The sequence below is a fragment of the Aythya fuligula genome, chromosome 6 (genome assembly GCF_009819795.1).
Source record: "Aythya fuligula isolate bAytFul2 chromosome 6, bAytFul2.pri, whole genome shotgun sequence".
In the NCBI taxonomy this organism is placed as follows: domain Eukaryota; kingdom Metazoa; phylum Chordata; class Aves; order Anseriformes; family Anatidae; genus Aythya; species Aythya fuligula.
Window position 1 is genome coordinate 20,253,537 of NC_045564.1, and position 25,544 is coordinate 20,279,080.

The 25,544-nt window shown below is 35.7% G+C and overlaps 1 protein-coding gene across 2 annotated transcripts in view; it reads left to right on the plus strand.

Annotated features, from left to right (window-relative positions):
- Positions 1-25,544, plus strand: part of LOC116490529 (sodium channel protein type 2 subunit alpha-like) — a 71,386-nt gene that overhangs the window by 26,029 nt on the left and 19,813 nt on the right. The window contains exons 2-17 of one of the 2 annotated variants that reach the window (XM_032189783.1): positions 535-858; positions 3,141-3,259; positions 3,581-3,670; positions 4,510-4,638; positions 5,107-5,198; positions 6,268-6,504; positions 7,016-7,079; positions 8,311-8,452; positions 8,897-9,103; positions 12,883-13,173; positions 13,834-14,214; positions 14,829-14,961; positions 15,763-16,001; positions 17,609-17,782; positions 18,923-19,279; positions 21,174-21,626. In XM_032189783.1, coding sequence (XP_032045674.1) covers positions 586-858; positions 3,141-3,259; positions 3,581-3,670; positions 4,510-4,638; positions 5,107-5,198; positions 6,268-6,504; positions 7,016-7,079; positions 8,311-8,452; positions 8,897-9,103; positions 12,883-13,173; positions 13,834-14,214; positions 14,829-14,961; positions 15,763-16,001; positions 17,609-17,782; positions 18,923-19,279; positions 21,174-21,626 — 3,381 coding nt within the window. In that variant the 5' untranslated portion in view covers positions 535-585. Of the gene's footprint in view, positions 1-534; positions 859-3,140; positions 3,260-3,580; positions 3,671-4,509; positions 4,639-5,106; positions 5,199-5,297; positions 5,390-6,267; positions 6,505-7,015; positions 7,080-8,310; positions 8,453-8,896; positions 9,104-12,882; positions 13,174-13,833; positions 14,215-14,828; positions 14,962-15,762; positions 16,002-17,608; positions 17,783-18,922; positions 19,280-21,173; positions 21,627-25,544 lie in introns of both variants that reach the window. The other variant, XM_032189782.1, reaches the window with a different exon arrangement.

The following is a 25,544-nucleotide window of genomic DNA, read 5'->3' on the forward strand; positions in this document are numbered from 1 at the left end:
AAGGGAGGAATAGGAAGGACATGATTATTTTTCTTTCCGTCTTTATAATATAAATTGTAAGTGTTTTGGAGACACTAGCCCAACTTTTTATATAAATCCCTTTCCTCATAAACACTGAATAAAGTAATATGTTAACACATTTCTTAACTTTTCATAATAAGGTGTGTTTTGGATTTCTTGTTTAGATTAGGGAAAGTGAGAATGCTTTTCCTTTATCTCGTGACATTTATATTAACCTGAGATGACAAATAAATTGCATGCAAATGTTGTTATAATTCTTTTCCTTTCATGTTTTTCTTTACAACCTAAACTGTGTCTGTTTGCCATGTTGGTACTTCAGAAAAGCTAAGATAGATAATTTTCTGTTGTCTCTGAAAATTAATTCAAATCCTTCTCTTTATGTTCTTTACAATTAAAAAAGAGGCAGATAACTACTATACTATGCAGAAAATTGTTATTTGGGGAATTGTCTTGCTGTTGCACTCTCTTAATTTTTCTGTTTCTCCCCACTCCCCATCCCTCATGTTCTCCTAGGATCTTCTTGCACAAGAGCACAAAAGTGTTTAAAATTTGCAGAATGAAAAGATGGCACAGGCAATGTTCGTACCACCAGGATCTGATAGCTTCTTCCTTTTCACCAAAGAGTCTCTTGCAGCTATTGAGAAGCGTATTGCTGATGAAAAGTCTAATCGTGACAAAGATGAGCATAAAGATGATGGTGGTCATGAAGAAAATCATCAAAAGCCAAGTAATGACTTGGAGGCAGGAAAGACACTGCCATTTATTTATGGTGATATTCCTCCAGAAATGGTTTCTGAGCCCCTGGAGGACCTTGATCCATATTATGCCAATAAAAAAGTAAGCATTTACTAAGATTATAATTACAATATACCTGTTGAACTGCAAAGTGGTAAATGCTGTAGTTTACTACCTGTTGAAGGTAGTCAGAAGCCCTATTGAAAGTATTTAAAAGTCTATGATACCATGTTAATTATTTTGAATGCAATATAAATATGATGGTGAGTCTTCTACTTAGGTTACTTTTTTATGATTTTTTTTAATGTCTAAGATTTCCTTATGATGTTTTTGATTTACTGGATTTTGTATTAATGTATTTTAATCTCTTCAGATCTGATGAAATGCTGAAGCATTGGAAAACTTCATCTCTCTCTGGCTACTCTGTTACTGGGTATTTGAGGAAACATAGTACTAAGATGTAGTTCAGCAGGCTAAGAAGGAAACTAATTAAGCAGCTAAAGTTTTTGGTTTGTTTTCCTCAGAGAATTAAATTATTAGATATTATAAGAATTCTTGCACTATCTTCCAGTCTAGCAACAGATTTACTTTGGATGAAGTGCTTGTTCTGTCTGTCACCCGCCAATGTGATCTACTGTCAAACATGCCTTAAAAACTTACTGAAATATTTGGGGGAAAAAAAAAAAAGGCCAAACAAAACTCACCTGGAGTTACTTGTTAAACTCTACTTGGCTAGGGAGGGACGTAAGTAAAAAATAAAAATGTGATTATTAGCACATGTTGCCAGCTTCATATTATATGATTTCTGTGGATAGGTAACAGCTCATGTGTAGACATGAGTTCATTTTGCTCGATTTTGCTTTAGGATCAATGCACTTTTTTTTCTGAGTCTGACTGGATTTTCTGTCCAGTTACGTTTTTCCTGATGATTTTAATACCAATTTACCAGTAAGTAATCCTTCCCAGTGCTACCCCACAAGGAACACGAAGACAGTAATTGGTAGGACATCTTGAGGTCACGTGCCCTCAATATTATGTTACAGTGTAAGGAAGTTATTTAAAGTCTCTCCATCATTCCTTTAAGAGTCACTTTATATCTGCATGTATGCAGAATTTTCTTGGAAATATTACCTAAATGTTTTTTTTATTTATTTTTTCTGTTTAATGTAAAAGAGATTTTGTGGCTCATTAACAGCAGCAACAACAAAATGTCTGCAAAATAGTATAAAAACATTTGTGAGTAGCCTCTTCTGAAATAGGACTGTGTCTACTACTTCCTGTTTCTGTATTGAGCCTTGTTATAGGTCCAGAATAGACCTGAAAATGAAAAATAAATTGATGCATATTCATCTATTATAATGCAACTGAATTTCTTTTATAGAGAAACCGTTAACAAAAGGAGGCAAGATCAAGGGTGGTGGCTTTAGCAAGTATAGATCTTAGATGATGAAAAGAGAAGCAGAATGATGTTCAAAATGAAAACAAAATTGAGTTTACTTTAAAAAGGCAGTACAGAATAAGTAAGTTCTTATTTCATTGTGGAAATCAATAAAACGTTTGAATTAAAAACACAAAATAGGTTCTGGAAACACAGAATAGATAATAAACAGGTTACCATCTTCCATACAAAGCAACTTCGTTAAAGCAGTATTTTTCTAGTACAGAATGTTGAAGACTAATAATTAGGTATAGTGTTTTCAGTTACTTTAGTTGTTGTTTCTACACCATGAGCTCTACTGTCAAATGATCCATTTCTGTTACAATAGAATATTGGCATAAAACAGGAAGAATCAATATTAAAACCTACTTATTTCCAGATATTTGTCATTTGGGAAAATTATCATAAAATGTATACTGACTTAAGTTTTCATTAGATAACAGTTTTAGTCTAAATCAAAAATGTTTGTGTAAAAGGTACCAGAAATAACTGCTCAGACAATAAAGGCAGCAAAGTCTTTAAGAACCAGGATATCTAATTTCAGAAGCAGTTTCTAAGTGCAAAAATGATTAAGTAGTTGCTGATGAGTCTCCAAAAAAGGTTGATTAGGTGCTGTGTTTTGCACTGCCAGGTTTCATCTGAAGTGCATACAATACAGCTGCACACATTTTTACTGTTTTAAAAGGACAATTTTTTAATTATATTCTTCACTTACATAATCCAGGAAAATGTTGAAATGCAGACATTAAGAGCACAGAGAAAAAGAATGTATGGTTTTCAGTTTTCCTTGCTTATGAGAAAATGCACAATCAGATACTTGCTTGAATAATTTTATTGAAAATAAATTTGGCTACTTACATCTGTGTAAGTGCAGCCTCTATTTATGGTGAGGTTGCGAACATATCCTTAATTTCCTATTCTCTCTCTCTTTTTTTTTTTTTTAAAGACATTTATAGTATTGAATAAAGGGAAGACAATCTTCAGGTTCAGTGCCACCTCTGCCTTGTACCTTTTATCTCCTTTCAATATTATTAGAAGAATAGCTATTAAGATTTTAGTTCATTCATATCCTTTTTATCTAGTTTGCTTAAAATGAAAACATAATAGTTACTGGTCTTTTGAAATATGTTATAATGTTTGTTTTAGTATTTAAATGTATTCATCCCCTTAATTCTTTCTCTCAAAATGAATGAAGGATACCTAGTTTACAGAATTAATAGTATAATTAATATGAAACATCTTTGATTTAAACATGGCATTTTTAGTCATTTTAAACTGATTTGTATTGAATGTGTTGTCAGTGTTCTAAAGCCCGGTCAACTACTCATGTTTTGTGTGATGCATATTCAGCATGAGGAAAGTGTAAGTTCCTTAACTGCAGTCAACATTGTTCAGCATGCTTATTATGCTCACTATTTTGACAAACTGTGTATTCATGACATGGAATAAACCACCAGATTGGACAAAGAATGTGGAGTAAGTAAAAGTGTATACATATATATTTATTTTTTATTTTTTTTAATGGTTTTAAAATGAAAAGCTAAATTAGGAGCTAAGCTGTGTGGTTTTACTTAATATCATGTGCAAACTGGTATTCTTTCTCTAGCCTGTTGATTAATACTAGCTGCAACTCAACCCACTACAGGCCTGCAGGCTGTAAGAAAAAAAGCTGTGATATTGTTACCCTTTTTCCCTGAATAAAACTGATTTAATCCTTTTGATCATAATTTTTGTACTTGTAATGTTTTTGTGCTCTCTCCCTTTTCAGCTGTTCTGTTAGCATTTTTATTACAAGAAGAAGAAGAAAAATCCTATCAAACTGACACTATTGCTTTTCAGTAAGATGCTTTGAATAGCCACTACTGAATCACCTTAATGCTTAATAAAATGTAGAAAATTAACACCCAAGCTTTTCATATCAAAATATGAGGATTACTGTCATTAAAGTCTGACTTTGGTAATGGTAGTAAACACTAAGTTTCATTTACATGTGGATTTTATTTCTGAAATGCCAACCATACTGAAATTTTCACTTACAAAAAAATATGTTATTTGTATTTGTACTGATTACTACTTTGTATTCAAATTTCAAACCCATGCGTGCCAGAAACTGCACAAATATGTTTCAGATTAAAAAGTAAAGATCCCATAACTATTCAGAAGAATTGTGGGAAAACAGTCATGTTTGATGTAAGTTTGTAATTACCATTACAGTCTGTTTAATAATCACTGCTTTTGAGTGGTTTTCTGTTATTTCTATATTGTTATATTATTAAATGACGATCTTAAACTTTTACTTTGATGTTTTCTCATAGGTACACTTTTACTGGTATTTATACTTTTGAATTTTTGGTAAAAATCCTTGCAAGAGGCTTCTGTATAGATGATTTTACTTGCCTTCGTGACCCCTGGAACTGGCTTGATTTTATTGTCATTTCCTTTGCGTAAGTATACATTTATTTACTTTAAGTAAAATACCAGCCATAACTTTTTTTTTTTTTTTTTTCCTGAAATGGTAATAATTTGTTTGGGTTATGTTAGCTCATTTAAAATGAATTATAGTCTAAATGTGTTTCAACTTCTCCCATTTTAATGTTTACCGTGATCTAGAACACAGCATAATTAGTGTACTATTGCACAGTACAAAAGAGAAGTTACAATTGAACAATCTATTATAAAGTATAAAGTACATTTAAACAATAAAATCATGGTAATCAGTTTCATATTAATTTACATTCAATGGAAATACTTAAGGGTATGCTTCCTAGGGAAAACTCCATTGAAACAGGAAAATATGAATGTAAGTCTTTCATTTAATGTTCACCCTTCCTAAAAAATAGTCTGGATTACAGGTCCAGGTAAGTAATATACACTCTATCTTAATTCTGAGTAACTGTGATTTAATTCTACAGGTATATAACAGAGTTTGTAAACCTAGGCAATGTTTCAGCTCTTCGAACTTTCAGAGTATTGAGAGCTTTGAAAACTATTTCTGTAATTCCAGGTAAGAAGTAACTGTGTAACATAGTAAGCTCTCTACATCACCTCTGTTTAATTCTGTGTGTGCTGTCATTGTGTTTGTGTGTGGAATCCCTCACTACAGATATGTGACAGAGTTTGTGGACCTGGGCAATGTCTCAGCGTTGAGAACATTCAGAGTTCTCCGAGCTTTGAAAACAATATCAGTCATTCCAGGTGAGAGCGAGGTTAAACACTGAGGCTGATTGAAATTTTCACAGAAGCTGAATTCATGTTTTTAACGGGATTTAGGCTCCGGTCTTAACTTAAACTAAACTAAACTTGATTATTTTTCTGATTCTCTAAAACACTCAGCCTCAGAGTTTAATAAATTCATGCATGAGAAATTGAATTATATAGCCCATGTATTACGTAGACTATAATTTCTATTTCGTGATGTCAAATTTTCTCTCCCACAATAAAGATCAAAATTAATTATCTTCTCATTTTTCTATTATTAATCTGAATGCTACCATTTATCAATGACATTTCAGATTGAAAATTTCAATGTATTTTAAAAGCTAAAACCTTGATAAAGGAATAAGAAATTAAGGAGTAGCATCGGGATTGCATGCTTTATTTATTATCTTGAGATGCCTATCTTCACCAAATCACCTCCAGCTGAATAGGACACATTATAATGATACCATTAAAATCTCCGCTGTGATGCAATTGTGTTTTGTTTTTTGTTTGCTTTTATAGAACCAATATATTGTGAATTGGGTAAGGACACTGGCACAGGTTTGGAGGAAGAGGCATCAAGCAGAAAATAAAACCGGAACAGCTCCCTTCACATGTAGTTAACATGTACAGGGAGCATGAGTAAAAAATGCTACTTGTTTATTTATAGAACAGGTATTTTGGAATGCATACCATTCATAGCTTCTGATTAGTTTATCAGGAGCTATGGGACTTAGTGATTTCTTTTTCCTTTGAAAAATATTTTAAGACTATTCTTGTGCAGCTGTGCATGATGTTTAATAGTGTGTTGGAGCGATCCACATTGTATTTTAGCTTAGGTAAATATTTAATAAAAAATGTGCCTCTGTTTGCAGGCTTGAAGACTATTGTGGGAGCCTTAATTCAGTCTGTGAAGAAGCTCTCAGATGTAATGATTTTGACTGTATTTTGCCTGAGTGTGTTTGCACTAATAGGACTGCAGCTGTTCATGGGCAACTTGAAGAATAAATGCTTGTTATGGCCATCAAAAAATTCAACAACTTTTGAAAAATACGTAGCTCCGTACTTTAATGGTACAGAGTTTGACTGGACAGCATACATTGAGAATGAAAGTAAGAAACACTGCTGAAATGATGTGTTGAAGTATTAGTGTATAAGCACACATACATGCACAAACACATTAGATTACCATGTCATGTTATAGGATGAAGATAAGTATCAATGAAATAGGATGACAATGAGTACATATTTTATATCTTGCCTCCCAAACTCACACTGACATGATGTTTTTTTCCTTTAACTGCGCTTTGAAACCTTAGGGTTATGTTGGAAATCACAGAATCATGCAGGTTGAAAGAGACCTCCAGGGTCATCCAGTCCTGCTGAGGTCCAGCTGCAAGGTGTTGTTAGAGCAGGCTTCTCAGCATCGTGTCTAGGAAAGTGCTGAATGTCTCCAAGGATGGAGACACCAAAGTCTCTCTGGCCTTGGAAGAAATGTTTTTTGGTTTTATTTGGGGGTGGGGGTTGTAACAAATCAAGATTGCATCTTCTGACACATTACTGTAGTTCGGTGTAGTACTTCCTTGCCTTAATTGTAATAATTTAGCATTTCTTTTCTTTTAGGTCATTTTTATCGTCTAGAAGGACAAAAGGATTATCTGCTTTGTGGCAATAGCTCAGATGCAGGGTAAGATGCAATGAAAACTACATACCACCTGTTTAAACAAAACATAAACAATACCACTATAAAGTTAAAAAGCTAATTTAGCTACCTGAATCCATAATGAAAAATGTATGGTCATGGTTCATAGTAACTAAATACTTGAATGAGTAAAAATACTAAGTGAGAAAATACTTCGCTGTAAAATTAAAAACTCTAACTAGACAAATACTATTTCAGCAGGTAGATACTGCATTATCAATAACTTGAGAGCGTACTTCTGTTTCAAAGACTTCAAGTCATTCCACATCTCTAAAAAAGGCATGGGGAACTGGGTTTTTAAGACTGACTTTTGGGAGGACATATTCAGTATTCTTCTGTCTGTGGATTTCACGCATGGCACTATCTTGGTCTATCTTTACAAAAATTCTTTGTAATAAAATAACATTACTAGACGGTACTGATATATCAGTCCATCCCTTATTTTGGGTAATTATGTCTAAAACAGATATACTTAAGCTTTTTTTTGTAAACATTTTGTGTGTAAATATCAAGTAATGTTATATATATATATATATATGCATATATACGCACACACATGTATGGAAAGAAATCTTTATAGTGTCTTTCCATGAAGTTTATTGTTGGCAAAACCTCCTCTAACCCTCAGGAATAGAATCATAACAGAGATACTGTGCCCACAGAATTGGATCACCTACTATCAAAACTGATACATAGAGTTTCAGGAGCTTAAAATAATATCACTGGCAGTTATTTCCTGTTGCGGAATTGTTAACTTGACTTGACTATTTCACAAACCCGAAGAAATCAAGAAACCTGGTATACCAACCCTGCAGGCATGAAAAAGTCAACAAAAAAAATATCTATACCAACTCTTTCTCTTGCATGGAAGTGTTCAATTTATGGAACCTCTGTATTAAGCAAAAATATTATCTCCATTGAAGAGGCACCTGCAGATATAATATTGATCTGTTAGGAATAAGTTTTATTTTGTGTAGAATGGTGAAAAGTTTGAAAGAAAGATTTTTGTTTACTTGTTTGCCATCTGCTGGCTTAGAAAAAAAGAGCACTGTTTTCCTCTCCTCAAAAATTTTTAAAACGTAAGCCACAAATAGCAGCAGCTACCTTGACAGATAAGGTCTAATTAATCTTTATTGGAAACTCAAGATACAGTAATTTAAAACCATTTTAATGATAAGTTTTTTTTATACACATTACAATATTTTTTTTTCCCTAGTAAATGTCCAGAAGAGTTTATCTGTGTGAAAGCTGGAAGAAACCCTAACTATGGATATACTAGTTTTGACACATTCAGTTGGGCTTTTTTGTCCCTGTTTAGACTTATGACACAAGACTACTGGGAAAATCTTTATCAGCTGGTGAGTATATGATAAAATCATTGTGTCCAACTGTCCCCAAACCAAACACAGAAAGGGCCTTTGTTTATATTACATACCACAGCTATTGATAGCAGTTGAAAAAGTGCAGTATTTATGAAAGAAAGCAAATTCAGTTGCAGAATTAAGCAGACAAGGGTTCTTAGTACAGAATCTCACATGATTTCTGAAGAGGTACGTACATTTTTTGATCCTTTCTGTCATTTGTACAATGTATATTCTCTCACAGCAAAATATGAATCTTAATTTGTCTTTGTATAAATTAGTTCTCTCACCATAGTTTTTTCATGTGTGTGAAAATTGGTTTTAACAAGTATTATCTTTAGTAATTTAAAAGTTTTGTCTTTTTAAAAATCAGTCTGTTTATGAATTGCAGAACTGATGCGTGTCTTCACCACATGGATCATTTTTCTTCTTCTCCTCTAGACATTACGAGCTGTTGGCAAAACATACATGATATTTTTTGTTCTGGTCATTTTTCTGGGTTCCTTCTACTTGATTAACTTAATTTTGGCTGTGGTTGCCATGGCCTATGAAGAACAGAACCAAGCAACTATGGTTGAGGCAGAACAGAGGGAGGCAGACTTGCAGCATATGCTTGAACAGCTGAAGAAGCAGCAAGAAGAAGCTCAGGTATTTTCTAAAAAGAACTTGAGCCTTAGCATATCTCTTTGCATGATGTTTGCATGATATTATGCAACAGGTTTGAAGCCCTGGAGCTTGAGAGACCGGTAGCTGAGGAAGAGGTAGTAAGTCTACCCAGGAGGATGCCTAGGGCGAGGACGTCAACTCCACACCTCAGGACTGCCTCCACCAGGACAGAAAGAAGGGTGATTGTTGTGGGCAACTCCCTTCTCAGGGGAACAGTGGGACCTATTTGTCGGCCTGACCCTACCCGTAGGGAAGTCTGCTGCCTCCCTGGGGCCAGGGTCAGGGAAATTGCCAGAAAGCTTCACAACCTGGTTTGCCCCTCTGACTATTATCCTCTTTTAATAGTCCAGGCTGGCAGTGATGACATTGAAGAGAGAAGCCTGAAGACCATAAAACGGGACTTTAGGGGACTGGGACGGTTAGTGGATGGAGCAGGAGTACAGGTGGTGTTTTTGTCCATCCCTACGGTGGCAGGGAGGAGTACAGAGAGGACATGGAAAGCCCACCTGATAAACACGTGGCTCAGAGGCTGGTGCCAACACAGAAATTTTGTTTTTTTTTGACCATGGGGCGCTTTACTCAGCACCCGGCCTGATGGCCGCAGATGGGTCCCTATCTCTAAGGGGAAAACGGATCCTAGGCCAGGAGCTGGCAGGACTCATTGAGAGGGCTTTAAACTAGGTGAGAAGGGCGACCGGACTGAAACAAAGCTTGTTAGAGCTGTGCCAGGGGGAACAATGGCAAGGCTGGGAGAGAAGGCAATGACCCAACTGAAGTACATCTACACTAATGCACGCAGCGTGGGTAACAAACAGGAGGAGCTGGAAGCCATCATGCAGCAGGCAGGCTATGACTTGGTTGCCATCACGGAAACATGGTGGGATCACTCTCATGACTGGAGTGCTGCAATGTCTGGCTATAGGCTCTTCAGAAGGGACAGGCAGCAAGGAAGGGGTGTGGCTCTGTATAGCAGAGAGAGTTTTGATGTCGCAGAACTTGAGGCTGGGAATAAGGTTGAGTCCCTATGGGTTAGGATCAGCAGGAAGGCCAGCAAGGGAAGCATCCTGGTGGGGGTCTGTTATAGACTGCCAAACCAGGATGAGGAGACTGATGAGGAGTTCTACAGGCAACTGACAAAAGGTGCGAAATCGTCAGCGCTTTTTCTCGTGGGAGACTTCAACTTCCCAGACATATCCTGGAAGCACAACACAGCCCAGAGAAAGAAGTCTAGGGGTTTCCTGGAGAGCGTGGAAGATAGCTTCCTGACACAGCTGGTTAGTGAGCCTACCAGGGGAGGTGCCCTGCTAGACCTTCTCTTCACAAACAGAGAAGGACTGGTGGGAGATGTGGTGGCTGGAAACTGTCTTGGGCAGAATGACCATGAAATGGTGGAGTTCTCCATTCTTGGAGAAGCCAGGATGGGGACCAGTAAAACCACTGTATTGGACTTCCGGAGGGCTGACTTTGAACTGTTCAGGACACTGGTTGGTAGAGTCCCTTGGGAGGCAGTTCTGAAGGGCAGAGGAGTCCAGGAAGGCTGGGCGCTCTTCAAGAAGGAAATCTTAATGGCTCAGGAGCGGTCTGTCCCCACGTGCCCAAAGACGAGCCAGCGGGGAAGAAGACCGGTCTGGCTGGACAGAGAACTGTGGCTTGAGCTTAGCAGGAAAAAGAGAGTTTACAATCTTTGGAAAAGAGGGCAGGCCACTCAGGAGGACTATAAGGACGTTGCGAGGCAGTGCAGGGACAAAATTAGAAAGGCCAAAGCTCATCTGGAGCTCAATCTGGCTACTGCCGTCAAAGAGAACAAAAAATGTCTTTACAAATACATTAATGCAAAACAGAGGACTGAGGAGAATCTCCAGCCTTTGCTGGATGTGGGGGGGAACTTAGTTACAAAAGATGAGGAAAAGGCAGAGGTGCTTAATGCCTTCTTTGCCTCAGTCTTTAGTGGCAAAACCAGTTGCTCTCTGGATACCCAGTACCCTGAACCAGTGGAAGGGGATGAGGAGCAGAATGTGGCCCTCACTATCCATGAGGAAATGGTTGGTGACCTCCTATGGCACTTGGATGTACGGAAGTCAATGGGGCCAGATGGGATCCACCCGAGGATACTAAGAGAACTGGCAGAGGAGCTGGCCAAGCCGCTTACCATCATTTATCAACAGTCCTGGCTATTGGGGGAGGTCCCAGTTGACTGGCGGCTAGCAAATGTGATGCCCTTCTACAAGAAGGGCTGGAGGGCAGACCAGGGAAACTATAGGCCTGTCAGTTTGACCTTAGTGCCAGGGAAACTCATGGAGCAGATTATCTTGAGTGTCATCACATGGCACTTACAGAGCAACCAGGTGATCAGGCCCAGTCAGCATGGGTTTATGAAAGGCAAGTCCTGCTTGATGAACCTGATCTCCTTCTGTGACAAAGTGACGCGCTTGGTGGATGAGGGAAAGGCTGTGGTTGTGGTCTACCTTGACTTCAACAAGGCTTTTGACACCGTTTCCCACAGTGTTCTCCTCAAGAAACTGTCTGCTTGTGGCTTGGACTGGTGTATGCTTCATTGGGTTAAAAACTGGCTGGATAACCAGACCCAAAGAGCCGTGGTGAATGGAGTCAAATCCAGCTGGAGGCCGGTCACTAGTGGCGTTCCCCAGGGCTCGGTACTGGGGCTGTTCCTCTTTAATATCTTTACCAATGATCTGGATGAGGGGATCGAGTGCACCCTCAGTGAGTTCGCAGATGACACCAAGTTAGGTGTGTGTGTTGACCTGCTCGAGGGTAGGAAGACTCTGCAGGAGGATCTGGATAGGCTGGACGGATGGGCTGAGGTCAACTGTATGAAGTTCAACAAGGCCAAGTGCCGGGTCCTGCACCTGGGGCGCAATAACCCCAAGTAGAGCTACAGGCTAGGGGATGAGTGGTTGGAAAGCTGCAAGGCAGAGAAGGACCTGGGAGCATTGGTGGATAGTCAGCTGAATATGAGCTCAGGTGGCCAAGAAGGCCAACGGCATCCTGGCTTGCATAAGAAGCAGTGTGGCCAGCAGATCTAGGGAAGTGATTGTCCCCCTGTACTCGGCTCTGGTGAGGCTGCACCTCGAGTACTGTGTTCAGTTTTTGGCCCCTTGCTACAAGAAGGACATGGAGGTGCTTGAAAGCGTCCAGAGAAGGGCGATGAAGCTGGTGAGGGGTCTGGAGAACAAGTCCTACGAGGAGTGGCTGAGGGAGCTGGGATTCTTCAGCCTGGAGAAGAGGAGGCTCAGGGGCGACCTTATCGCTCTTTATAAGTACATTAAAGGAGGCTGTAGAGAGGTGGGGGTTGGTCTATTCTCCCACGTGCCTGGTGATAGGACAAGGGGGAATGGGCTAAAATTGCGCCAGGGGTGTTTTAGGTTGGATATTAGGAAGAACTTCTTTACTGAGAGGGTTGTGAGGCATTGGAATGGGCTGCCCAGGGAAGTGGTGGAGTCACCATCCCTGGAGGTGATGAACTGCATTCAGCTCTTTTGCATGCAATTACAATCACTGAAATTAAAAAAATAAATAAATTTACTGCTATTTTTCTTTTTTAAACTCAAATCCACCTAGGCTTTTGTCACATTTACAAGTCATGTGGTATAAACCTCAGAAACAGGCACTATAGCATTCTTAAAAGATTGTGGAATTTTAAAGCATTTGATCATTCACATATGTTTTAGACGTTGCATTAAATATAAATATAATAATATTAATAATAAAATATAAAATAAATTAAATAATTGCTTTGACAGGCAATAGCAGCAGCTGCAGCAGAGATGACAGAATTAAGTGGTGAAAGTGGGATTGGTGGACCTTCAGATAGTTCTTCAGAAGCATCCAAGCTTAGTTCAAAAAGTGCCAAAGAAAGGAGAAATAGAAGGAAGAAAAGGAGGCAAAGGGAACTCTCTGGAGAAGAGGATAACACAAAAGAGGGAAAGCTTTCAAAATCTGAATCAGATGGCAGTATCAGAAGAAAAGGTTTCCGTTTTTCTTTTGATGGGAACAAACTTGCTTATGGGACACAGCTCACATCACCCCACCAGGTACTGTGATTAGTGCAGTTTATGTTGTTGGGATTTATGATGACTGTAATATGCAGCAAACTTTGCTGTAACTTTGTAAAGTAATACAACATAGGAAAAATAATTTGCATTACTTTAATTACCAACTATATCAAACAAGAGTTTGGGTGTTACTTTCTTGTTTGGGATCTGGTGAGTCTCGACATGGTGCACAGCAGTAGTGCATTTGCATAGTTCAACTGAAGTAGAAATTCATTTTTAATTCATAAAAGGAAAATTTAAGTGTGATGCATCAGCATAGAAGACTAAGTATGAAACAATGTAATTTGACATTATGAATTCTAATGATCCATGTAGACTATGCATTAAGCCTTTATTTCCTCTATAATACAGGGATGGAAACTGCTACAGCCTCATGCATGTTCAGATTTTGTTCTCTGATAATTGTTTTAAGTGTACTGTAAATTTACCCATTCAGATGATCCTCATCTCTCATGTGCCTGAAGTCTATCTAAGGCACTGTATTAAGAGTAAAGCTGAAAGATTTTGGGGGAATATATATATAATAAATAAATAAATAAATAAATATATACATATATATAATAGATACATATATAAAATAGATATGGATGCTGTATATTTAATATCTTCAGCTGGTGACTTTTTTTATTTCCTTTACAGTCTTTACTAAGTGTTCGTGGCTCCCTGTTTTCTCCCAGACGTAGTAGCAGAACAAGTCTTTTCAGTTTTAGAGATCATGGAAGAGAGATAGGATCTGAAAATGACTTTGCTGATGATGAGCACAGCACATTTGAGGATAATGGAAGCAGAAGAGGTTCTCTTTTTGTGCCGCTCAGACACAGTGAACGACGCAGTAGTAACATTAGCCAGGCCAGCAGATCGTCAAGAAGGCCGACACTTTTTCCGTTGAATGGAAAGATGCATAGCACTGTGGATTGCAATGGAGTGGTTTCCTTAGTGGATGGACCACCGTGTCTCTTGTCACCTACAGGTCAGCTTCTGCCAGAGGTGATAATAGACAAACCAACAACTGATGACAATGTAAGAAAGTTTTTAATTACTCCAGATTTCAGGATTAGAGATCAAGGCTGATCTGTAAAAGTTACTTTCAGAAAATAATTGCTATTGCAGAAACTTCATAGCATAAATCACATCTTATATTATGATTGAACTTGTTTGGAATTTAAGTGTTGGTAAAGAAAGCATGGGACTAGGAATGAGAAAAAATCATGCTTCCAATAAATTCACAGTGAATCCAGAGAAAAATTCATGCTTCCACTGAGAAGTATCAATTTGTTTCTTTGGCCATGGCCTCCTCCAAAATTTCCTTACATCTAGTAAGAAGTTAATAGTAAACTATAATGCAAAGATATTCTGGAAATTAAATATCAAGACTTAGTACTTTATAAGGTATTTTATAAGGTGCTTAACAGTATTCAAAAGTATAACCTGAAAATACCTGAAAATACACATTTTCTTTAAACAAACAAACAAAAAAGGTGGAAAAAATTATAATGTCATAGCACGAATATGAACCTGTGTATGTTATGAATTCATTGAAAGTGAAGAGTCTTTTTGATGCCTGTTCTGTCAGCGTTTCTAAAGGTGAATTATATTTATCTCCCTCCCTTCCCCCCCCCCCTTTTTTTTTATAGAGCACTACTACAGAAATTGATATAAAAAAGAGACGTCCAAGTTCATATCAAATACCAATGGATTTGCTGGAGGATCCCAATTTAAGAGAGAGAGCTATGAGTATAGCTGGCATTATCACAAATACAATGGAAGGTGTGTTACAACTACAGATTAATGAACTTTCTTGAGATAGTCATAGGTATTGTATCACATGAAAATACAGAAGACTAAAAATAAGTAGTTACTGCAAATGCATAAAATGAATGGTAGGACGAAATGAAAACAGAAAAGAAGGAGTCTGATAAACAGGCTAAACTAAAATAATAATAATAATAATAAAAAAAAAAAAACAACAACAAAAAAACACAAATTTATAATAAAACAGATAAAATGTATGTGTTCTATATTACTTATTCATATTGGAAGAAGTGCCTTGCGGTAAGTCTTCCAGTAACCTATACTGTAAGAATGTAACATAAAATTAAAAGCCAGGCCTTAGTTAATAGGAAGAAGGAAATTTGTAGTGGTAATTTCTTTTGTAGTAGTGAAACTATTATTGAAATTCATGAAAAAGCTTGAATAGTTTTTTTTTTTTTTTAACTGTTTTTGCTGAAATTAATCATATTTTTATTGCAAATCAATAGTTAGAAATTTGAGGGGTCTGTGAAGTTGGAAGTTTTTCTGTGGAAAGTGTCCTTAAATTTAAATAAGGTGTTTTTGAAAACAAGGTTGTGTGATAAGTAGACAACTTTTTTCAGTTATTAGCTGAAAACCTGTATTGATTTTCTTCTAGTCTTCTGAAACTATCTCATTCAGCAACTGTAATTTCTAAGAAGGTTCCTCCAAACATCCTTAATGGTTCCAGGAATATAAACGTGAAAAAGCAGACTAAACAAAAATGTCGCTTTCTTCACAACTTGCTTACTCTGCATTTCTTTTTTTTTTTCCCCTCAGAACTTGAAGAATCCAGGCAAAAATGTCCACCCTGCTGGTATAAGTTTGCCCACACTTTCTTGATTTGGAATTGTTGGGAGCCTTGGTTAAAAGTGAAGAGTATAGTTTCATTTATTGTAATGGATCCACTTGTTGATCTTGCTATCACTGTTTGCATAATTTTAAACACATTGTTTATGGCCATGGAACATTATCCAATGACTGACGCTTTTAACAATACACTTAAAATAGGAAATCAGGTAAGTCCACCAAATGATTTAATTTGATGCAGTCTGAACATTGTTTCTCTTTGAAATATAATTACTTTTGTTTTTATTATTTTTATCATCATCCCATAATGTTCAAGGTTCCATCCAACATGTTAAAGGTTTATTTTTACTAAACATAGTCTAAAAATAACATTTGAGGTATGTTGTATTGAAGCGTATGATTTTCCACATTGACATTTCTGCAAATAGAGTTTTCAATGACCAGAGTTTGGATGACAGAAAATCAAAAGAGAAATCTGACTTGATTTTGTTTAGTATTGCAAGAAAAGTAGGCGCCAAATTAGATACTTTATACTGTAAGTATCACTAAAAGCACCAAAGCACCAGATGTTGGATATTGTTATGGATTAATATTTTGCACTGTTTTTGTTGTTGTTGCTTGTTTGTTTGGTTTTGTTTTGCTTTTTTGTTTTGTTTAGTTGTAATTTTGTTCAGAGTGTTGCTTCAACTGGTCCATAATAATTTGGAAAGCAAAGAACTTGTGACTTATACCAAGAGTGTTGATACAGTTGTTTTCCCTGTGAGATAGTTTTGTATCCTGCCTGTAGGTGGTTTGGTTTATTTCTTTGCTTGTTTTTATAATGGCAATACTACAGATCATCTGCTATACTTCTCACTTATGCTCATTTTAAGTGGAATTTCTGGTGATTGTGGTGTAATTCAGTTATTACAATAAATGAAATTCCAGTATATATTGGGAATACATTTGGCTTAAGTGCAGAGATGTTAATGTGTCAACATTGGAATTGTATCTTGATATTTTTAGCCAATACAGAGATAGTTCAATTGTTTACATGGCGTAAGAGATCATTGTGGAAGATAATCATGTCATACTGCCATCTTAAAAAAGATTCAGGGTGTATTTTAGGAGAACAGTATTTGTGTAGTTTCAGCAGTTGATTTCTTGCTTTTTGAACTCTTTGAAAGATTGACAGATATTCTTGATTTTTGTAATAAGCTTGCTTATATTTCTAGTTAAACATGGTTTTGCAGTTCTGTAGGTGCTGGTGGGCATACATTTACAGTAAATACAATGAATTTACTCCCTTTTCAGAAGTGTTGTTTGCCTTCTGCTTCTGTCAGAGGCTGAAAGGTTTTGCTTCAAACATGAGCCTTGACAGAATTGGCCTTTTTTTTGCAGCTAGCGAGAAAAGACGTGCTAATTTTACTGTGAGCTCTCCTGAAGGGTAAATAGCACATCACTCTCCACCTTATGACCAATTCATATTTTTTCCACACGTTAGCTAAAGCAGCTTCCATTGTGGCAAGAGAGACTTTATTATCTTGCTGGGGAATGTTCTTTTAATTAAATGTGGCAGATGTGGGAAGCAAACATGAGGCCCGTTAGGTATAGATTGTTCTTCATGAGTCACTAAATGCATCATGGGTTTAACTAAACGTTAATAGAGTTACTCTACAGCTCCTTTTGATTTTGCCACTTCTCTGTGATGTTCAACCTGTGATGATTTTTCTTATTGACATCCTGCTGTAAGAAGGTTGTTGCTATTAAGTCATTTTTGGTCTTCTGGTTTAACTCATACTCATCTATTAAGTAACAATAAACATTCTTCTTTTAGGTTTTTACTGGAATTTTTGCAGCAGAAATGGTTCTCAAGATAATTGCCATGGATCCTTTTTATTATTTCCAAGTTGGCTGGAATATTTTTGATAGCTTTATAGTGACCCTTAGTTTGGTGGAGCTTTTTCTGTCAAATGTGGATGGATTATCTGTTCTACGATCATTCAGATTGGTAAATAAATTAATGATTATAATTATGTATGGAATTCGGAATTTTAATTGTACCCATGTAAATAGACACAGTATTTTTATACTCATATATTTAATATTACATTAATACTATATTTTTTTCTGAACTGTCACAGGATATCTCTGCAAACAGGTTTTACAAAATTATTTGTGTTATCATGGAATAATGTGTTCCATTTTATGGTTCAGAAGAAGCTAAGTGCTTGTCAAGGGAAAGAACTGTGATACTGTTCTAATTGTATTAACACAAATGGGTAACAGCACAGTGAGTGTACAATTTACTTAGTGCATACTGAGAGAAGATGTAAATAAATAAAACATTTGTAGTCTTCTGTCTCCTCCAATGTGGAAGTTGTCAAAAGTTTATTCTTTTTTAAAAAATTGTTCTTTTAAAATGCAGGATTTATAAATTTCATAAATTAATTTTAACAGATCGTTTTTCCTCTTGGCAAAAAAATGCTTTATTTTAATAGAAAAGTAAAAAGAGAAATTAAATTAGAAACATATTTCCCATGTTTTGCATGTATTCAAAAACAAAATATGTTTTTATATAGGTTTTATTTTGGGTGGAAAGAGTGAGAATTATACGTTTTTCCTTCATAAGTTGAAAGGTTTGACTTAGGGCTTATGTTTGGTTTTTATTTCCAGACTGTAGGTCTGGTCCTTTTTCTGTTTGCTGGAGACAACATACTTTTTAAGATGCATCCTTCAAGGTTTCAGAATTTTTTTTTATTTTTATTTTTTTTTATTTCAGCAGAATTCTGTTGCACCTTTTTTTTTTTTTTTTTTAACGCATTTCTGTACAAAATGGTTGAGATGTGTTCAGAATTCACTAGCTAAATAAATTCCACTAGTGTGCTGTTTCACTCGTGTAGAAGAGAATACAGATACGCTATACAAAAGATAAGGATAGAAAGGTCTAAAATTTATAAGCCTAAAAAGAGTGGATTTTATGAAACTCCTGTTTCTGTATAAGCTATGGATGTTGGAAACCTGTTGAAGGTTATTTAGTTTTTTATTTATTTTTTCCTTATTATTAAGAGACACAGGTCTGTAATCTGTTTATTTCTATAGCATTTTTATAACTACTTATAAATAATGTCTCTGTATTTTCATTTTTCAGCTTCGAGTTTTTAAATTGGCAAAATCTTGGCCAACTCTGAATATGCTGATAAAAATTATTGGCAACTCAGTGGGGGCTTTGGGGAATTTGACCCTGGTGCTGGCCATCATTGTGTTCATTTTTGCTGTGGTTGGGATGCAGCTGTTTGGGAAAAACTACAAAGAATGTGTCTGCAAGATCTCCACCGACTGTGTACTTCCACGCTGGCACATGAATGACTTTTTCCACTCTTTCTTGATTGTGTTCCGAGTGCTGTGTGGAGAATGGATAGAAACAATGTGGGACTGCATGCAGGTTGCAGGCCAACCTATGTGCCTTACTGTCTTCATGATGGTCATGGTGATTGGAAACCTAGTGGTATGTAGTCAGAATAATTTGAGAATTCATGTAGAGAAAGAATGGTAACAGAACCAGAAATTAAGTGGTTTATAGCGTTAAATGAGTTATTTAAATGTTTTGTATGACTTTCAATGTTATGAATATGGATTCTGAAATAGAGTTTTCTGCTCGTTAGATTTCTGGTCCTATGTAGAATCCTCAAAATTAACAAATGGCCTGTCACGATATGGAGTACAATTCAGAGAATATGGGTGAGAGGGAGAAGCTTCATGTGTTCAGATTTTTATGGACTAGTACTTGTTGCTTAGAGTAGGATGGGCCCCACAAATATTATGCTCCCAAAATGGGAGTTTGCTTTTTGCAGAAGAGGACTTTCTTCCTAAGCACACTTCCAATCACACATAACCATTTTTCTTTTCTGTCCAAATGACTGCTTTAAAATTCTTAGACTGAAGATAAAGCCATTTTAAACCTTGCTTGCTCCTAACATATTACACAGATAGGGTAAGGAAACTGGAATTGGAAGGCACTAGTTTTGCATTAAAACAGATGGAAATACTTCACATTTTCATCTCTTCAACTTTTTTCTTGCCACTTCTTAGGTGCTTTTTATAAACATCAGGAGTTGGACTCAATGATCCTTTTGGGTCCCTTCCAACTTTGGATATTCTATAATTCTATGATTTTAAAAGCAGTCTTTATTGCATCTTCTTTTTCTCTGAAAGTATCAGACCAGTTTGTACATTAACATGCAAAAATTTATTTTAAAATGTTTTATATTTATTAACTGAACAGCATTTGAGGCCTTCACTGCTCAGCCTTTTTCTCTGCTTTTCTCATTACACACAGAGTCTTTCCATGCAGTTCTAGATCTTTTCTTTAGGGAACTGTTGGCAGCAAAAGAGCTCTTGAATTAGCCATCCTGGTCTCATTCTTTAGTAATAACATTTCTAATAGGAATAAGCTGATTATCAAACCAGACATGCTACTAGTAGCACAGCCACTTTCTCCAGGATTTTCTGCAAATCTATTGTCTTATAATAAAAAAAAAAAAAAAAAAAAAAAGCAACATATCCTCCTCAAATAGCTTTGTAAACCACAAGAGAGAAATCTGTGGAAAGTACTATTGAACTCTGATTTTTTTACAGTATTCACTGTATTCTTATTTTATACCTTAGCTCTAGCAGATTTTTTTCATTTATTTATTTAGAGTAGACAGTCTCTACTCCATTTTCAGGGCTCTATTATCCAGTTGTCTTTCTGTATTCCCAATATGTAGTTTTTACCCTGTTTTCTTCAGAGGTGCCTAGAAGAGCCTGGTCTAAAGAATTTGAGCTGCTACTCTACAAGTTCCTTGGCTACTTCAATCTTAGTAACTTTTGAGCCATTGGTAAACTCTGGGTTTATATAACTGAAATTTATTCTATGTTTTGTCTTGCAGTGGGAAGAGGATGAGAGCTAAGTAAGATTTGGGGAAGGGGTTGCTTCATGTGTTTTAAGTCACATACAGCAAAATACTTATGTGGGTTTGGACCAGCCTTTAAGAAAGCTCTTTCTGGACAGATCAGCTATGCCTTACTGCAGAGGGCTTCTCTGTGCAAGAGAAGTTAAACATTTTGGATCTGTGCAGTTGGTACCAAAGATACTAATTTCTAGCCTTAATACCCTTCCACAAACATGAGCAGAAGTGGAATTTACAAGTGTCTTTGTAGTCATACAGCAACGTAAAACCACAAAAAGCAACTGCATTGGGTATTGTTGTGTTTACGTTGCATTTACATGTTATTTACTGTTTAATTTCCAGAATCATATACAGCAGAGGAGAGCATTTCTAAGCTGTTCATAATAGGTGATAGAAGAAACATGTCAATGAAAAATTGAGAAAACCCAGCTCTATTATCTTTGTTTTTAGGTGTTGAACCTTTTTCTGGCCTTGCTGCTGAGTTCATTTAGTTCAGACAGCCTTTCTCCTACAGAGGATGATAACGAAATGAATAATTTACAGATTGCTGTTGCAAGAATTCAGAAGGGAATAGATTATGTGAAGAAAAAAGCAGGTGAATGTGTCCAAAAATCTTGTTGGGGAAAACAAAGAGTTGTAAATGAAAGAACAGCAACGGATCAGTTGAATGATGAGAGACACCATTGCATTTCCAACTGTACCATTGCTGAAATAAGGATAGATACAACTTACCACAGAAATGAGAATGGAACAGCCGGTGTTGTAGGTAGCAGTGATTATCCACCATTCATAAACAACCCAAGCCTTACTGTTACGGTACCAATAGCTGTTGGAGAATCTGATTTTGAACATCTAAATACAGAAGAGTTTAGCAGTGACTCAGATTTGGAGGAAAGTAAGGAGGTAAGATTTAAATTGTTTACATTTTGTATGAATGAATTGTTTTGATCTTCTGACATATAACACTTGTATTCTTTCATAGTATGGCTCTTCCTGCTTAGAAATAGAAAGTGATTACAATTTGAAATTGTTAGACTAGACTGAAAGTGAATAAATTGTGATGAATTGGGAAAAGCGTAGCTAAAGAGAGTAGGAAATTCAAGCAGAATTATATAAAGACATATAAAACAATTTATAAAAGTGTTTTGAAAAGCAAGGTTTTCTAAATTTTTCAGGTGGATAGATAAACTGATACATATGTTTAATTAAATAGACAAAAGGCGTATTGCCTTAGTACATTATCATCATAATATTTACATGAAGTGAGGATGAAAGTAAACTGCTATTAAAAAAAAAAAAAAAGGATATCTTAAAATAATAATGCCCTTCGTATCTGATTTTTAAAGCTTGCTGAGTTCAGAATTATTAGTATAGGATAAGCTAACAAGGTACTAACTCAGGCTAATCAGAGCAGTAAATTTTCCAGTTCTAAAGTTAGAATGATTAGGAAAAGCCAAGGAAACAATGGCAGTATTATAAGGTGAATTTACCAAATAAACAGGATGAGAAAAAATACAATGTTTACTTCTTGTTTATGGGGGTTTTGAACAAGATGATTTTGCCTTATTCTTTCTTTCCAAATTTTAGAAATAAGCTTGTTGTAGCAAAGTGTAATTACATTAAATTTGAAAGGTGTAATAAGTTGACTCTTTAAGTGTTTCTTTTATTGTACAATGAAGTATTTAATAATATTAGACTTGTTTGCTGTCTGAACAACTCGTTTCCTGACACTTGATGTCCTCCATCTGCTTTTTGGAGGTTGTACTTCTTTGTGTGTTACGTTAACCTTTCAGCTGAGAAGATCTTAGATTAACAAAAGACCTTCTCAGAGTGAAACAGAAAATATTTAAAGCTGCTGAACAGCAGCTATATCTTTTGCTTACTATTAATGTGAATAAAGGATACTGGCCTTAGTGTGTTTAAATCTTGGTTTTGCGGAATATCTGATGATATTGATGGTAATTTTTTCCTGGTTGGATAACTGTTAAATCTACACCTTGCCTGGAAATTATGCAGAAATTGAAGATACCTGGTTCTGCACTATTCTATATTTAAGAATTGGGTAACAACGTCTGTTACAATCCATAATGTACCTTAAATTATTGATATTGCTTACCCAGAAGTTTTCATGTTTGACCCAGTAAATTGATTTTGTTTTGCCATATGGCTTCTTTCTGAAAGCACATCCTAGATACACGTTCAGCATGTAGGGAAGACTAGAAATAACCTTGAAAATAAATTGCAAGGAAAAATATATCTCTGTTAATTACTAGTATTTAAAGGACACTTAAAGCTCAAATATACATGCTGTAGGTGTAGCTTTCTTTCTCTTTCTTTCTTTCCTTTTTTTTTCCGTTAAATTTCAGGCCCAAGTCCAATACACATCTGTGATCTTCAGATATTATTCTAGTTTTACCTCTTTTAATATGTCCTTAGATAAGCTTGAAGCACTAATCAATAACAATAAATGCTATGTTTTGCCAATGTGTAACATATCTTGAAAACACATATTTAAATAAGTAGGAATCCATACTTCTTCTGTATCCAGTACTCAAAAAAAAAAAAAAAAAAAAAAAAAGGTACCATGTTTTAACTTCATTGCGTACCATTCTTACTTCTCACAGGAGTAAAATCAAGCTGGATCATTCAAGAACGCAGCTCTGGTGCTTTTTAACCAAGCAGAGCAACGTGTCAGCATGTTTAAACAGGTTACCTAAACAAGTCATGCATATATGATCACTTTTGAGATTGACTGGCCTGCATGCTACTCAGCTACAATATATTTTTCCCCATCCATTGCAATGTAGTGGAAACATGCACAGCCACTGAGTCCCATGACTCATATCACAGCATGGTTGGGGGCAACCCCAACGTGTTCCTCTGTCCTTGTTACATCTTTGGTATTTTCTATACTACTGTGGCATACGCTGCATGCTTTGTAGGCTTTAGTTACTGTTAACTGAATTAAATGTCAAGACTGTTCAAGGTTTAAAGAGATTAACAGCCTATAACTTTATGAAAGTGCAAAGGTAATTTTCCCTTTTTTCTGTTCATCTGTTGAACCATGTTTTTAGCTGTCATGTAATTACAAACCTTTTCTGATCATATTCATTTGCCCATTGCCTATTGATCTTTATTACAGTTTTGTGTATGCTGAAATGCTTATATCTTTTAACATAAATCGTTTCATGTCTATTCACAATGTTTTTATCATTTACACTGCAGTTTTCTCATGTAAGAGAAGCTAAAATAATAGGATGAAAGACACTCCCGGGAACAATCAAACAAGCTTTTTTATGCATATGTATAGTCCTTTTGAATTTAGATATACTAATTTAGTTTTACTCATGAAGTTTGCATGTGTCTAAAATTGGAAGTTAATAACACATCAGTTTAGCTCTTTGTCAATAATAGTTGTTTTTTGTGAATTTAGTCCATTTGTTTGGGTGTTTTTTGTTTTTTTTTTGTTGTTGTTTTTTTTTTTTTTGAAAGACAAAACATTTTAAGCAGAAAATCTGTGTAGCATTTAGGTGTCTAAACAAATCTGTGTATTTTAAAATAATTTAAAATGAGGAAGATAAGCAAAAAAAAATGAAAGGAAAATTAAGAATAAGGCTAAAATGAAGGCATTTATTAAAAAGACAAAATAACAACTAGTACCTTCCCAAATCTCTAAACTAAGGAACTCTAAAACTACCAACTTATGTATTTCCTGTTCTTCATTTTCTCTCCTGAATAGGCAGGCAGTTCCACTTGCCATTTAGGAATCATTGAGGTATTCCTTTTCCAAATACATTTTTTCATGTGTTTTTGTTGTGGGATCCTGCATTATCTCTCATGTACTCTTTTGTACTATATTATTTACTACAAGTATTTCAGGTCTCAATTTTGTGACCAAGGAACCTGTAAGCTGTTCAGAAAGATGATCAGTCTTCCTACTGATATTTCAAACCATTTTAGAAAAGTGGGAGAGAGTAGACCATGGTAGTATTCTATCTTACAGGTGCTAAGTATGGGACAATGATTTTGTTTTGATGGATATTATTCATGTGACTCTGCTTCTGTTTCAATCTCCTACTGCCATGAATCTGGACAGGTTCAGAACAATGTGTAAAATAGCAATCCAAAGATTCAGAATGTTTTAACTCACAAATACTTGAATTTTCATTTGGCTCTTGCATCATCTTACTACTGCTTTACTTGGGTAATACTATGATAATTTATTTAAAAAAAAATTGATGTTGGACTAGATGATCTTGAATGTCTTTTCCAACCTAGATGATTCTGTGCGTGTCAGGTTTTTTTTCCCTATTACATAGAGGTGGGGAGAGTGGTTTTGATTTTATGTTGGCGAAAAAAAAAAAAAAGTATATGGGGATTACTCTTCGAATAATAATTTGCGAGCCTTATTTAGAAATATTTATTTTCTTCATTAAAAATACTCCAATATAAATAAAAATGATTGTTTATTGTTGTTATACTTTACTGTGCTAATATATTGTGTGATCATTATATTATAATGATTATATATTCTATTTTTATTATTAATATAAATGAAAAGACCCCAATAAACCTAATTTTACTGGTTGTGCTTACACTAAAGTTCTATACTCGGGGGGCAGTCAGGCTGAGACTAAATGGAAAAATAAGATTTGAAGACATATTTCATGCTGAAAATAGAACCCATTAAGCAGGGAAATAACTGATGGAATGTAAGTGATGTGTAACAGAGATGTGCTAAGAGTTTCTATTGTATTTCTACCTAGTAGTTGGGTTCTCTTATCTAGGAGACTCCTGAAACATATTCACCAAAGGACTGTT